This window comes from Patiria miniata, unplaced genomic scaffold (genome assembly GCF_015706575.1).
Source record: "Patiria miniata isolate m_02_andy unplaced genomic scaffold, ASM1570657v1 HiC_scaffold_13, whole genome shotgun sequence".
Lineage (NCBI taxonomy): Eukaryota > Metazoa > Echinodermata > Asteroidea > Valvatida > Asterinidae > Patiria > Patiria miniata.
Window position 1 is genome coordinate 11,906,734 of NW_024037051.1, and position 13,104 is coordinate 11,919,837.

Sequence of the window (13,104 nt, forward strand, 5' to 3'; positions counted from 1 at the left end):
ACTACCAGTTTTTACGAAATACCTTACTAGGATCTTGGTAAATGACAGTCTAAAGCATCCTGTAAAATTATGGCACCTGGTGTGAAGTCATTTTCAAGAAAATGGTATTTTTGTATAAATTTCCAACGGTGGTCAGCCGACCACCGTTGGAAAAACCTAACTATTTTTCAACTACTGCTCCAAATTCACCATTTTTTTTTTAGTCCAAAGTTTGTTTGCTATTGGTTACATGTTCATGAGCGGGTGCAGGCCAGCTAGACTGGTTCCCTTACCTCACAATTTTTCGGCATCTGTAAATTGATCCATTTCAACTTTAATTGAGTCAGGGAACCAGACTACTTTCAGAACGTTTTAGTTTTTCTTGGTTTTTCCAGCATTTTCGAACACAAAACTTCAAACATGTCAGTGTAACAATATTTGATCATATTATACTAACCCCTCAAATAGTTCATTTTTAAAAATTACAGCGAAAGCCAATGAGTGACAGAGAATATATACACAGGAAAGCATTGACTGTTATGGTACAATTTGCACATCCACTTCTTAGTCGGCCGAGTTTTTTTCAGTTATGTAGTGTGGTAGTTGTAGCTTTTTATATGTGAAGTTAACAAAGTTAACATAGGCACAGCGCAGCGCGGTCATCATGTGAAACTACACATCTTTCCTTAAGAGTTGCTAAATATCAGGAAAAATAGTGATTTTGCAATGCCAAAAAAAAGTATTAAACAAAATTTTGTTACAGCTGCAGCATATCGTGGGTACTATTTCATGTGCCACTTTGCATAAGGTGAAAAGCAGTCACACGTTTGGCCGTGACCAAGATTTCATTTTTTTTTTTTTTTTTCAATATTTATAGCATTCATAGACTCTTAAATATTATAAACAAACAAAATCTCGCTACTTACATGTACACAGATAACATTACAGCGTGCACGTTTTTCATCATCTTCACAAGACGGCTCAAATTTTTGGAATATTCTATTTGGTAAAATGTTGTTTGGATACTCGGTGGTCAATCAACTATTCAGTATATTCTGCATATCCCTACAACTACATGTAGTTGTACCAGTACATGTATTTGCTTTGTGTTGTGAATCACACAAAGTAGATGGAATTCACAAGCTAGAAGATGACGGAATAATATTCCAACAGTGTTTTTCTCTGAGTAGGAATCTGTGCGATCCTTTCGTGGCTGCTAAGTGGGGAGAATATTTTACTAAGAGATTATAATGTAAATAATCTCAATGTTTTCAGCAAAAAGTGAACTCAAAACAGTGAGCAAAAGAAATATTAAACAATTTCAGATGAAAAAAAATTATCAGTGAAAGTGATTATCAAACTGATTTTGTTATCATATTTTAATTTGTTTTTATTTCTGTTATTTAAGGGCCTCCCACCCAATGTCGATGTCGATGAAATGGAACAGTGGCTACATGCCACAGATCTGGTAAGTGGCACGGTTTATTTGGTGCAGTTTTGCCTCGCATGCACACTGGGACATTGAATCAGTGTGCTCGATTTGTTATTCACAACCCTACGGAGACATGTGCATAATAGGGAACAAAAGATTGTATACATCTCCACAGAGCAATTGCTATAGTTGACTAATGACTACGTCTCCAAAAGATTATCATGATATAGACATCAATTTTACTCAAAAACTAGGAATTTCCCAGCTGTGTTGATCCATCGCAAAATGAAGTGTTTTATGAAAGGGATATTAAGTCCGAATTTCAGCCCAGGAAATTAATAAGGGAATAAATGTGTGTTTCGGAGGTATTATAACACTCTGTTTAAAACCGGTGTGAGTCTGTATGAGTGATAATTACCCGAGGCAAAGCCAAGGGTAATATCGCCCATCCAGACTCACGCCGGTTTTAAACAGAGTGTTTAATACCGACGAAACACATATTTATTCCCATTCATTAATACCTTTTTGGTCAAAAAACTAATCTTTTCGGTCCAAAAATCAAAACAAAAGTAAAAAACTAGACGTTGTTAACCATTTTGTTCAACAATTTTACTTCATATTTTTCAAAATACCCCTCTGACTATAATATGGAATGCCCCTCCACAATTGCGTGCGCGTCGCGCATTCCACCTCCATGGTTGCGCGTACCATGCGATGTCGCGCAAAACGCAGCTGGGCTGGTGTATTGTGAATATCAGACTATGAAATAATGATTCACTGGTAGTATTGCGCATGCATACGTGGGGAATTTGAACAGTCAACCAATGAAACGTGATAAGGCACCGGATTTCATGGGAGTCCAAATTTCATGTGACACTGGAAAAGTGTTTAAGACCAGCTAGCCATGTCTTTATCATCCGTTTAAGACCGGCCACGTGACGGGCTCTCGACCAATAGGAATGCCTAAACTGTCTTAGGTACGGTATTTATGAATTCTGATTAAAATAGGAGCATGAAAAAAAGTAAGACTGCTGCAAACTGCTTACTGACTGGATGGACCTGAAATATATCAATCTTAAAATTAATGTCAGGCCACATTAATTTTAAGATTAAAATAGGAGCATTTTGAAATTGATTTTCAAACTCTAAAAATGTTAGTACACGAGAACAAAAAAGTGACTCCACAGGGATACAAATTTCAGTGTGTGTGAACGAGTGGAGTCTCCTTGCGCGATCTCATTAACCCTAACCCTACTCACTAAACCAAACAGTTTTGGAAGGTTTTGAAGGACTGAGGCTGTATTCTGTAATTTTGTGCATGTTGATTTTGGAGGATGCGCTGTGTCAAATGACATTGGAATTTGCTTGATTCTTTGACAGGAGAAGGAAAATGATGGACTCGCAGCTCAGAACACCAACAATCAGACAGATAATGGAATCACAAGTTCAGGTATGAGTTCTGGTCGGTACACCTCATAGATACCTCTAAGTGTCCTTAAAGCTAGAGTCCATCATTTGCAGCCATCCGAAAAGTAACTGGCGTAATTATTGTTGAAATGGTTGAAAGATAGTAAGGGAACTAAACTCCCTGTGAAATTATCCTTTCTGGGAAGCTGTCATTTTGAAGTAATCAACGAAAGAAGGCATTTCCAACGGTGATTCTTAAGAAGCACCGTAGGAAAAATTTAAATTAGTAGTTTTGTTTTGTTATTCAGCGCAGCGCGCACAAGTACTGGAACGACGCACACGCGCGCGCGGTTGTTATAATTCGTCGGATCAGTGCGCGACGTCGCGTATAGCTGCAATTCAAAACAATTCAAAACATGATTCAGTAACTTTTGATTTGAAATTGAGATCTTAGAATGCTGTTTTACTCGGAATGTACAGCTGAAGCTTAGCTGAAACTTCATCAGGTTAGTTGCTCAGTATCCTTCATTAGATTTTGAACTCTTTTGTTGCTTCAAACGAACAAAATGCACAAATTACAAATGATGGACTGTAGCTTTAAGTTGTATGCGATATGCTCTTCAACAAACACAAACTTTTTTACTAATAAAAGTTCAACTTGTATGTTTTATTCCAACCAAAAATCTTCTCAGTTTTCTGCTTTTTTTGGACGTTTACAAACCTCTGAAAAACAAATTGTTTCGGGCACAAACAGGTCCGCTTTGCGAGTAGACTGGCTCCCAGTCGGAACATTATTGATACTGATTGTGGGTCGGGAACCAGCCTATCCTGTGATAATGGCAATTATTGTCTGGCAGCCAATAAAGTGACATTGTAATTTTAAAAATTCAATAAATGGGGCTGATTTGATTCATTCGATGTCTCGTTCAAAATAACTTTTGTATTGTACAGGGTGTCTAAAAAAAAAAATGATCCCTCCAAGCTCCCTCTTTTCACAACTTTAAAAAAATACATCACAAATATCAGATTCACATGTAGAGAGACTATTTCATTAGCTTTTTAACATCGAAAAAATCTTTCCAATCGGGTAAATATTTATTGAGTTATAGTCAATTGAATACAATAGCACTTTTTCAAGTTGTCCACGGAAACTAATATTTTGACTGCCGCAATAAGAGCACGGGACGAAGCTTGCATTTGTGAAAAAGGCAGAGTCGAGGGCAGAGGCAGAGCAGCACAGTAAACATCTAAGAAGTTAACCAAACAGTTCTTTTCAGGACTACCATTACTTCCAAGGATAAATAACAATTGTTGCTAAAAGACAAAAAGAAACAAATAAAGGGAGAAAAATATTAAAACTCTAAGAAAAGCAAAACTACCCTCACCCAAATCCATTGCATTGCTACGACGTGACAGTTGAGACGTGGACTGATTGAAAAATCAGAACTGATTTTGAATTGGCCATAAACTCAATAAATATTTACCCGATTGGAAAGATTTTTTCGTTGCTGAAAAGCTAAGGCCAAAAAAAAAAAAGGCTCCGGTTTCTGGTATGCGCGTGCGTCGCCGTAGCCATGTGCGTCGGCAAAATGAAAAAGTTTTTTTTTCAATGAAAGATGATGTCTCAAAACCGCCAAACTCACTGGTTTGACTGGAATCCTGCTACTGCACAATTTTAACGTGTTTTTAGATTGGGTTATAGTCGAGAATAAGCTTTATGTGGCCTCTCTGGACTCCTATATATTTGCACTAAGTTTAGTCGGGCACCATTTGCAGTCATCAGCCGACATTTGAAGCAAAAAAATCAGGTAGGTAAAAAAAAAAAAAAATCCGCGTCGCCGCACCACTTTTTGGGCAAGCTCCATACCAGAAACCGGAGACTTTTTTTTTTGGCCTAATGAACTATACTCTCCACTTTCGATATTTGTGAGGTATTTTTTTTTTTAAGCTGTGAAAAAGAGGGGTTCAGTTTTTTTTTAGAAACCTATATTTTGGGGGTTAAACTTGAAAACAGCATGGACGATACGTTGTTAATGCAAACATTTCATTGTTCAATACTAATTTATGAAAGACTTGGGGGGTATTTTTTTCAACAGAATTTGATCAGTTTCTTGAGGCAAGGGCAAAGGCAGCTGACAATCTCCCGGCCGGCCAGATGAGTCAGTCCCACCAGAATAAAATGGAGGATGCCGAGAACACCATGTTTGCCTTATAGAAGATATCGCTATCAGACCAGACGGATCCAACCATTCCGAGAAAAAGGGGGTGAAGGGTGGTCAGCTTTGTGGTGGTCAGCTGAATTTTTTTTTTGAATTTTTTTTTCACCGTAGTGAAAAAAAAAATGAAACACTAAATTTAAATGTACATAAGGAGCATGTGCATTGATGTAAAACTTTAAACAAGAAAATGTGTACATACAAAAAAAATGTAGTAATTTTCTCTTCACGCCATCATGCAGTTGTGAAATTTTGTTACAATATCTGTCATGCATGAATGTGTAAAAAAAAATCATATCCAGCAGTGTATTGTAAGATACGAACCAAATTAAGAAATATCGTCATATTCTACATTGATTTCATTTCTTCTATATTCAGCTAATCCAGAAACATTTTAACAATTCGAAGGGTGTTTCAGGCCAAAAGTGTCTGTTCCTGCAACGATATCTTTGTTTGGATTTTGAAAAAAAATAAAAATAAAACAAAAGCATCAAATGTGTTTAATAGTAATGAAAATATATTTGACGCATGCACTGGTGATATACACATGTGATGTACATGTATGTGTTTTATTTTATAGAATAGCGCAAATTTTAAGTCGAGTTATTTCTTTAATTTGTCAAAAAATGGATAAGTGATTATGTTTTCTTGACTTGTGTATATATTTCATCGAAAAGTGTTTTTGGGGTAGCAGTTTCGGTAAAAGTTTACTTTCGGACTCTGTTCTAATAAAAGAACAAAAAACTGGGTTAAGAAAATCGCATTTTCTACCAGAAACGCTTTTCAAAATTACAAAAACTATTATGACTTTAGATTTAAAAGATTTCTTTAGGTTTTTGCAGTCATTCGAAATGCTAAAACCATGTCGGAACTTAATAAAAAATTGAAAGGTCCTAAAGTACACTTTTACTGGAAGTTTGTTGTGCATAAATTTATGAAACTGGTGGCATTTACGAAACAAAAGGACCCCTGAATAGCGCCCCCTATAGGTGGATAAAAGTAGTTGAAACAGTGTTCTAGAGAACTGATAATCTCGCGCTTAAAAATATTGCAAATTTCAAGTGTACATTTTTAAATGAAAATGTTAGTAAATTGCATGAAGCTATTCTTAGTCATATCACGTTTTCAAAACCAGATATAAACACGCAACATTTATTGTGTCTTTATAAATTATGAATATTATTTTTATATGATTCTTCAAATTTATTGAGATAAAAAAAAAAAACAGGTGTTTTACTGCAACTCCTTATAGTTCCCTTCTCCGCTTGTATATAAAAAAGGAAATAAACAAACTCGGAATTATTCCGATCAAAATCTAAAATCAAAATATATGTAGGTTCTAGAGATGTTGAATTGTTTTTCTGTCTAATGATGTATAACTTTATGAACTAGTGAATTTTTTTTGTAATATTTTTTTTTTAAGAAGAGTTTATAAGAAGGTAGGCCTATGGTTTATCTTGAGTAGATAACCAATTTTTTTTATTCAAGGAGTACCAAAGGCAAGAAAAGTGTGTTTGAAGGAAATTTTGAAATTTAGTGAAAATGAAAAAATCTACAATTTTGTTGCACTAAACAGCGTTAAGCTCTGGTTTGGGTGATGTACACAAGCTGTTATATATGGAGCAGACATTGAACTAAAGTAAGGCAAACATTGAACTAAAAGTAAGGCACCTAATATTTCCTTCAACGGACAGTCAGTTTTATTGTTCATTTGGTCAATGTGTCGGTCTCTTGGTTGGTCTTTCAGCTTGTCTGTCTGTGGGTTGCCGGTTGTTGGTTTTTTTAGCACTGGGAGTCAGTTATTCGATTCTTTTTTTCTTTCCCGAACTTTGGCATTGCACACAAAAGTGGCCATGAATACTTAATGTACAAACAAGCAGTGCATGTACACTTGTGCGTCTAGAAATATAACTAAAGCAGTGACACTCTGTATGATCAATTTTATGCAGTATCTTCTAAACATTTATGCTGTTAAAGAACTATCATTGTCACATTAAACTTCTTTGTTTTCACCTAAATTACTAATTTGTTGGTGCCCCGATGTAATTTACATCATCTTCAGCATACCAGCATCCATAGTTTAGTTTAAAACGTTCCCGTAGTGAATTTTGTTTTTTTAATTTTTTTGGAAAATAGGCACCCTCTCAAGTTAAGATTTTGCCAAGAAAAAAAATAGGAGAAATTGCTATGCTGTAAGTAAAATGAGATTTTGAAACACAGATATTGTATTTTCTTGATTTACTTTTACTCAGACTTTCTTCATTTACGATCATGAGACTGGTTTTATTAAGACTTACACCGATTTACTTAAAGGGGCTAAATACCGAGGTGCGAATTAATTCATGGACGCATTATGGTGTACACGCATTAGCCTATTACAATTACTTGTATCACAGCAATGCAAATAAACAAGATATAAAATGCAAGTAAAGCACAAAGACTTTACCAAAACATTGTAGTTTCTTTTTGAATGCCATGTGTTTTTGGTTTGTGGAGGGGGAGTGGGGGGGGGGGGGGGGAAGGAAATTTCACCCATATATCCGGTATTAATGTATCGCCAATGGCTATAGGTGCATGAAGAATTATAAAGTCGAGTTTGGGCTCTGAATTTGTGCGTGTATTCATTAATGAACTATATCCCTATAAAAATGTCCATGCTCTGAAAAATAAAAAATTGTCTTTGGCCAGCTTCAGTTATGCATTTTATTTCACTCGCCCCCTAATAACAAAAACATGGAGGATGATCTTTTTTCCTCCCATGCACAAAGTTAGTCAGATCATCCTCCATGGTACTGTACTGTGGACCTAGACCCACTAAGTACTGGGGCGCTAGAACTCCTTTTCTGACATTTTGTCAGAAAAGGCGCCCCAGTTTTAGTGGGTCTACTTTAATTCACGGGTCTAGGCTTGTTTTCTTCAACAATTGCAAACAAAAAAGACCTTTTTTTTCAATTATGGACGACTGCAAACCTACAATTTTGTTTTGTTCGATGACACAATCAATAGTTTTTGTTGATGTACCCTAACGTGGCGCGGCTCCCAACGTGGCGCACTTTGATTTTTCGCCTGTAGCGCTTAGCTAGAGCAAAAGTTTTAACTGAAATTTCACAGAAAGTGAAATTTCATCAAGTTCTAAACACTCCCGTTTATAAATCGCGAGTTTATTTACCCGTTACAAAGTTACAAGAACATTTATTTTGGCGTGATTTTCCGATTTTATTTTCAAGTGCAAAGTGAACCCTTTGAAAATGCCCCGAAAAATAAGAAAATAATTTTCTGACAAACATCTGGCTCGGTATGTAAGTAGACATAATAATGATTTATCAGAATTTATCAAGTTAACAAAAAATTCTTTAATGTTAATTTGGAATTTTCCGAGGTTCATTTAAGTGCGCCACGTTAGGGAACACTCCGCGAATTTTTGCCCAATTTCCGGACGACACCGTTTTTGAATTTCGGATTAAATTTTATGAAACCGAAATTGTTCACAGATGTCAAATAGCACGCATTAATAAGGTAAAAGTACCAGTATTTCACTGCATGAATTTGAGGTTTGTCAACAAAGAGGTTTGGCAACACTACACGAGGAAAGTTGGGTAAGCTGCGAAGTGCGCCACGTTAGGGAACACGACTATTATAACTTTCCGGGGGGAGGGAGTAAAAATCGCACAGAAAATCCGAGCGATCTATAAAACAAAGACACATCAAAGTGTACGTGTATGTCCAGTTAATTATTAAAGTTGTCCACTGTTGATAATGACTAGCGCCCTCTATTGGTCGAGTGTTTTGATAATGGTTGTGCACGTCCACAAAGATGGCAGAAACAGAACGGTAAAATGCTTTTTTTTTTCATTTATTAATATCTTATGCCCTGAGATTACCACAGATGGCATTAAGCCATAACGGTGGCATGAAGTATTCTGCATACCTAGTCTGCACGTGATTTGTTTTCATGAATTTGAAACCGGTGAAATTGTGCAATCGCATTTTGCCTGCGTACATTTTTACGCTCGTCTCGCAGTCGTGGCAATACAATTTGGAAAGAATTGGTTGTGTACAAAGTCTAAGGAGAGTCAAGAAGAATTTCAAAGTATTTTTTAAACAAAATTGGGAATGTTTCTCAGTCCCAGATTCATGTCTTTTCAACCTTTTAGCAATGACTGACCTCCACTGAGATGCAACATTCTTGGAAAAAATTCCATACTCGGACGTCACTTTTTTCAATTAATTTTCTAGCGCCAAAAGTTACATCTTTTATGGTTATTCCTTCACTTTCCCTCCTCTACTTTCACCCTCTCCTTTCCTTAATGTCTATTTATTAATCAGTCAGTTACTTCATCGGGATTCGAACCTCTGACGCTTGCTTGATACACGAGACTCTTAACCGCTAGGCCGCGCACGATCGCTGTTGCAATCATCAATCTTTGGACGTATTTGAAGTACCATTGAAATAAACTAAATATTCATGAGAAAATAAATATTCATAATGACGTATTGAACTATCATTGGCAGGCTCATGCGACGTCATGGTTGTTGATGTCACGTGTATAACGTACCGCTGTCTTTTCAGCCACTACAATCAGTTTTGACCAGCTGCTTCAAGTTAGTTCTGCACGACGTATGCATCCAAAATGTGCTCTAAAAACACATTTTGAGTACATTTTTTTCACCTTTACACAGCTTCCTGGATTTCTTTTGGTTCAAATGACAAGGTGAGGTGACAATAAATATGTTTGGCAGCAGATAAATTGACATCCGAGTATGGAACTTTTCCCACATTCTTTCCTACAAATTAATTTTCGTCACGACCATTACATTTTAATTAGCTGATTAGGCTAATCTAGCCCCATAATGTGGCCAGTTTACTGGACTGCCTCCGTAAACATAGGCCACACGTCCACCATCTTGGAATCTGACTCGCCGAAATTTTGAAAGTGATTTCCACATTGCGACTTCAAACCCAGTTCATTTATGCTTTAAAAATACACTTACCCTCTTAATAACAAAATTAGAACCTGCTGCCAGTGTCAGTTGCCCAGCTGCTGCGTAATTTACGACATTTTCTGGATCCTTCTTGGCAACTTGGTCCAACCATGGAGCTATCTCCATGGTCCAACTGAACAATGCCCTCGCGCAGATCGTTCACCTGTCAATCACGCGTGCAGGACGCACGCCGCAGGCCCAGTGGTAGTCCGGTTCCCAGACCAAAAGATTCTGACTATTCCTGATCCTAGGAATAGTCAGAATCTTTTGGTCTGGGAACCGGACTACCACTGGGCCTGCGGCGTGCGTCCTGCACGCGTGATTGACAGGTGAACGATCTGCGCGAGGGCATTGTTCAGTTGGACCATGGAGATAGCTCCATGGTTGGACCAAGTTGCCAAGAAGGATCCAGAAAATGTCGTAAATTACGCAGCAGCTGGGCAACTGACACAGGCAGCAGGTTCTAATTTTGTTATTAAGAGGGTAAGTGTATTTTTAAAGCATAAATGAACTGGGTTTGAAGTCGCAATGTGGAAATCACTTTCAAAATTTCGGCGAGTCAGATTCCAAGATGGTGGACGTGTGGCCTATGTTTACGGAGGCAGTCCAGTAAACTGGCCACATTATGGGGCTAAGGCTAATCCTGATGACGTGATTTAATAATTGCTTGATGTTTAAGCTGATATTATTATTAGTGTAGGAAATGCATTAGTACCCTGAATTGAATTTGAGACTGAGAAACCATATCAACAACAGCATATAGAGCGAAACTCCATAGTCCTTTAGCATGTTTAGGAAAGATTCCCATATATCTGACCATCACTTGTCACCCTGTGCACAAACCGTATGAGACTGGTCTGAAAATTTCTAAGTGTTTTCTCAGTAAATACTTCAATATTTTCCCGGAAAGATTTCCATATACGAAGTTCACTCAACACCCTGTGTACAAACCCTATGAGATTGGACTGAAAAATTCTAAGTGTTTTCTAAGAAAATGCTTGTATTTTCTCACTTCTCAAATTGACTTTGATGACATGAAATTGCTATCTGGGGGCTTGTTAGTCAATACAGAGGAAAATTAGTGAACTTCGTATATGGAAATCTTTCCATTTTCCCTGCTAAATTTGACTTTTTAGGACTTGTATATTATCCCTTTCTGATGGGTGATACTGATAGGTCACTGAATGGAAAAATTAGTGATGGCCAGATATGGGAATCTTTCCCTGCTGTACTTAAACTAGACATTTTTTTCCCAATTTTTTGAATTACTGTAGTTTTAAAGAAGTATGATAAAGGCATATATAATTTCTTTGTCATTGTTGGTCATTAGATGTGACCTGAATTGTGATTGACTGAATTTACAGCTTTGTGAGTGTCCGTCGTGAGTTCAGTTTTCTTGCTTCTCTCCTTGCAGAGAAATGTTGCCCACTGACTGCGCCATCATCCACGAGATCTACGACAATGGTGACGCCCAGGAACAATTTGAGTACGAACTGGAGCAGGCCCTGGAGGCCGGCCGCAGCATCATCATCATCGAGCCGTCGCGGCTCGGCGACGAGACGGCGCGCTGGATCACCGTGGGCAACTGCCTGCACAAGACGGCGGTCCTGGCCGGTATGGCGTGCCTGGTCTCCCCCTGGATGCTCCCCGCCAAAGCCACGAACTTTGTCAGCATTCCCTTCGGCACGGCCAGCGTGGCGTGCGCCACGCTGTACGGCGTCTCCTGGCAGTTTGACCCCTGCTGCAAGTACCAAGTGGAGTACGACACCAGGAGCCTGGCCCGCTTGCCCCTGCACACCCTCACCACGGCTACCCCTGTCGTCCTAGTCCGACGGGAGGACAAGTATCGTAAGACGCTACACAACGTCATCGCCGGACTGGCGGCCATCTATCTCACCTACAAATTCTATCACTGGTGCGCTCAATGATGCTGCGTCAACCAGCCGTAGGACTTTGTATGAGCCAGCTATGCGTCGGAGCTGTTTGGAACAATGTTCAATCATTTTTTTAAATGCGTTTCTTGTGCACAGGGTTGTAGTCGAATCCATCGCAAGTCAAGCACAAGTATTCTTAGGCCGTGTCCGAAACGGGCTTCCAGAGCTAAGGCTTCGTCTATTGTCAGCGTGTCCCCGCGTATTTTCAATGGGGGCAGACCTAGACCTAGCTCTAGACAGTTGATTCGGATGCAGCCTAAGTCTGCATTCAAGTCACTATTCACATAAACTGTGTCAAAAGGTATTGCTTTGGTATTGCGCATCGCCCTGTTACTTGTGCCTAGACTTGTGCGTTGACTCGACTGCAACACAGTTCAAGCATTGTGAGAGCTGATTCATACTCGGCGTGAAAAGGAACGCGAATTTGTGACGTCAGGGCAAGTTTTCGCGCTGCGAATTCGCAAATGTTGAACACATTTCAACTCGGGCGAATTTCGCAGGGAATGCTTCGTGACATCAAATTCGCATCACACTCGCATGAAGTGCGAACCAGCGTTAAGGCAATGTTAAAGGTTGTGTTAAAGTTTTTATTGTGCTAGGGATATTGGCATTTTAAGGTTGACCAATGTTTTCGGTCTAAAACTGCGTGTATGCTTGATTGCTGTTTTCATGATTACTAAAAAGGTTGTGGTACAGAAAGAGAGTTCATTATGTATGTGTAGCTGCAACACGTGCACTGTATCTGCAGTGCTTGTACAGTACAATGTACGTACACCAGGAAGCCAACAGAGAAATGATGGCTGTCAGTAATTCTACACTCATTTGGTTTAACCCTAACCGCCCTGAATCCTGCAAAATCCTCTTTGCCAAAGTGGAGGAATTTGGAGGATTGAGGTTACATGGCAAAAGTGCGTTACTGATTTCGTAGGATGCACTTTGTCAAGGTCTAGGGCCGAACCTTGTGTTGTTTTTTGCTCAGCCATGCATTCATATAGGCCTGGATTATGCTTGAAATCCTCCGCACTGCTCCAGGATGTCACTGGCCAAGCCTCAACATATTGACAGTCACTGCCGCAGGATTTTGCAGGATTCAGGCAGGATTTGACCTTATTCAAGAAATAATGGAGGAATTTGCAGGATTGAGGCTATATGC

The 13,104-nt window shown here is 38.6% G+C and overlaps 2 protein-coding genes across 3 annotated transcripts in view; both read left to right on the top strand.

The window, feature by feature from the left end:
- The window catches only part of LOC119721291 (TOM1-like protein 2), a 33,009-nt gene extending 25,535 nt beyond the window's left edge, over positions 1-7,474 (top strand). For both annotated transcript variants that reach the window (XM_038191295.1, XM_038191296.1), the window contains 3 exons: positions 1,388-1,447; positions 2,792-2,861; positions 4,915-7,474. In XM_038191295.1, the coding sequence (XP_038047223.1) occupies positions 1,388-1,447; positions 2,792-2,861; positions 4,915-5,033 (249 nt within the window). In that variant the 3' untranslated portion in view covers positions 5,034-7,474. The remainder of the gene's footprint in view (positions 1-1,387; positions 1,448-2,791; positions 2,862-4,914) is intronic.
- A 1,299-nt stretch (positions 7,475-8,773) lies between these two features.
- LOC119721296 (transmembrane protein 11, mitochondrial-like) lies at positions 8,774-12,853 on the top strand. The gene is made up of 2 exons (XM_038191302.1): positions 8,774-8,865; positions 11,432-12,853. Exons 1-2 carry the CDS (start codon positions 8,849-8,851, stop codon positions 11,943-11,945), a joined length of 531 nt encoding a protein of 176 aa, XP_038047230.1. The 5' UTR covers positions 8,774-8,848; the 3' UTR covers positions 11,946-12,853.
- The last annotated feature ends 251 nt before the right edge of the window (positions 12,854-13,104 follow it).